This window comes from Myotis davidii, unplaced genomic scaffold (genome assembly GCF_000327345.1).
Source record: "Myotis davidii unplaced genomic scaffold, ASM32734v1 scaffold937, whole genome shotgun sequence".
In the NCBI taxonomy this organism is placed as follows: Eukaryota; Metazoa; Chordata; class Mammalia; order Chiroptera; family Vespertilionidae; genus Myotis; species Myotis davidii.
Genome location: NW_006288252.1, coordinates 1,389,402 through 1,389,602, shown reverse-complemented (window position 1 = coordinate 1,389,602; position 201 = coordinate 1,389,402). Strand labels below are relative to the sequence as shown.

The 201-nt window shown below is 70.6% G+C and overlaps 2 protein-coding genes across 2 annotated transcripts in view; both read left to right on the top strand.

Moving 5' to 3' along the window:
* The window catches only part of HTT (huntingtin), a 105,532-nt gene that overhangs the window by 104,374 nt on the left and 957 nt on the right, over nucleotides 1-201 (top strand). The window lies entirely within an intron of this gene.
* MSANTD1 (Myb/SANT-like DNA-binding domain containing 1) overlaps nucleotides 88-201 on the top strand; it is an 11,049-nt gene continuing 10,935 nt past the window's right edge. Inside the window, exon 1 of the mRNA XM_015561564.1 lies at nucleotides 88-103. Coding sequence (XP_015417050.1) covers nucleotides 88-103 — 16 coding nt within the window. The remainder of the gene's footprint in view (nucleotides 104-201) is intronic.

The following is a 201-nucleotide window of genomic DNA, read 5'->3' as shown; positions in this document are numbered from 1 at the left end:
TGACCCCTCTTCTCCTGCAGGTGCAGCTGGACGCCTGGCCCGCCCTCAGCCTCCCCCTCCCGCAGAGCCTGAGGCCCCCAGCAGGCCATGCAGCTGTGCCCAGGTACGGAGCCCCCAGTAGAGCACAGGCCCAGCTCCTTGTCTTGGGGGCTCGCCGGTGTCACTGACACCTGCAGAGGGACAGCCGGGCTCCGCCTCGCC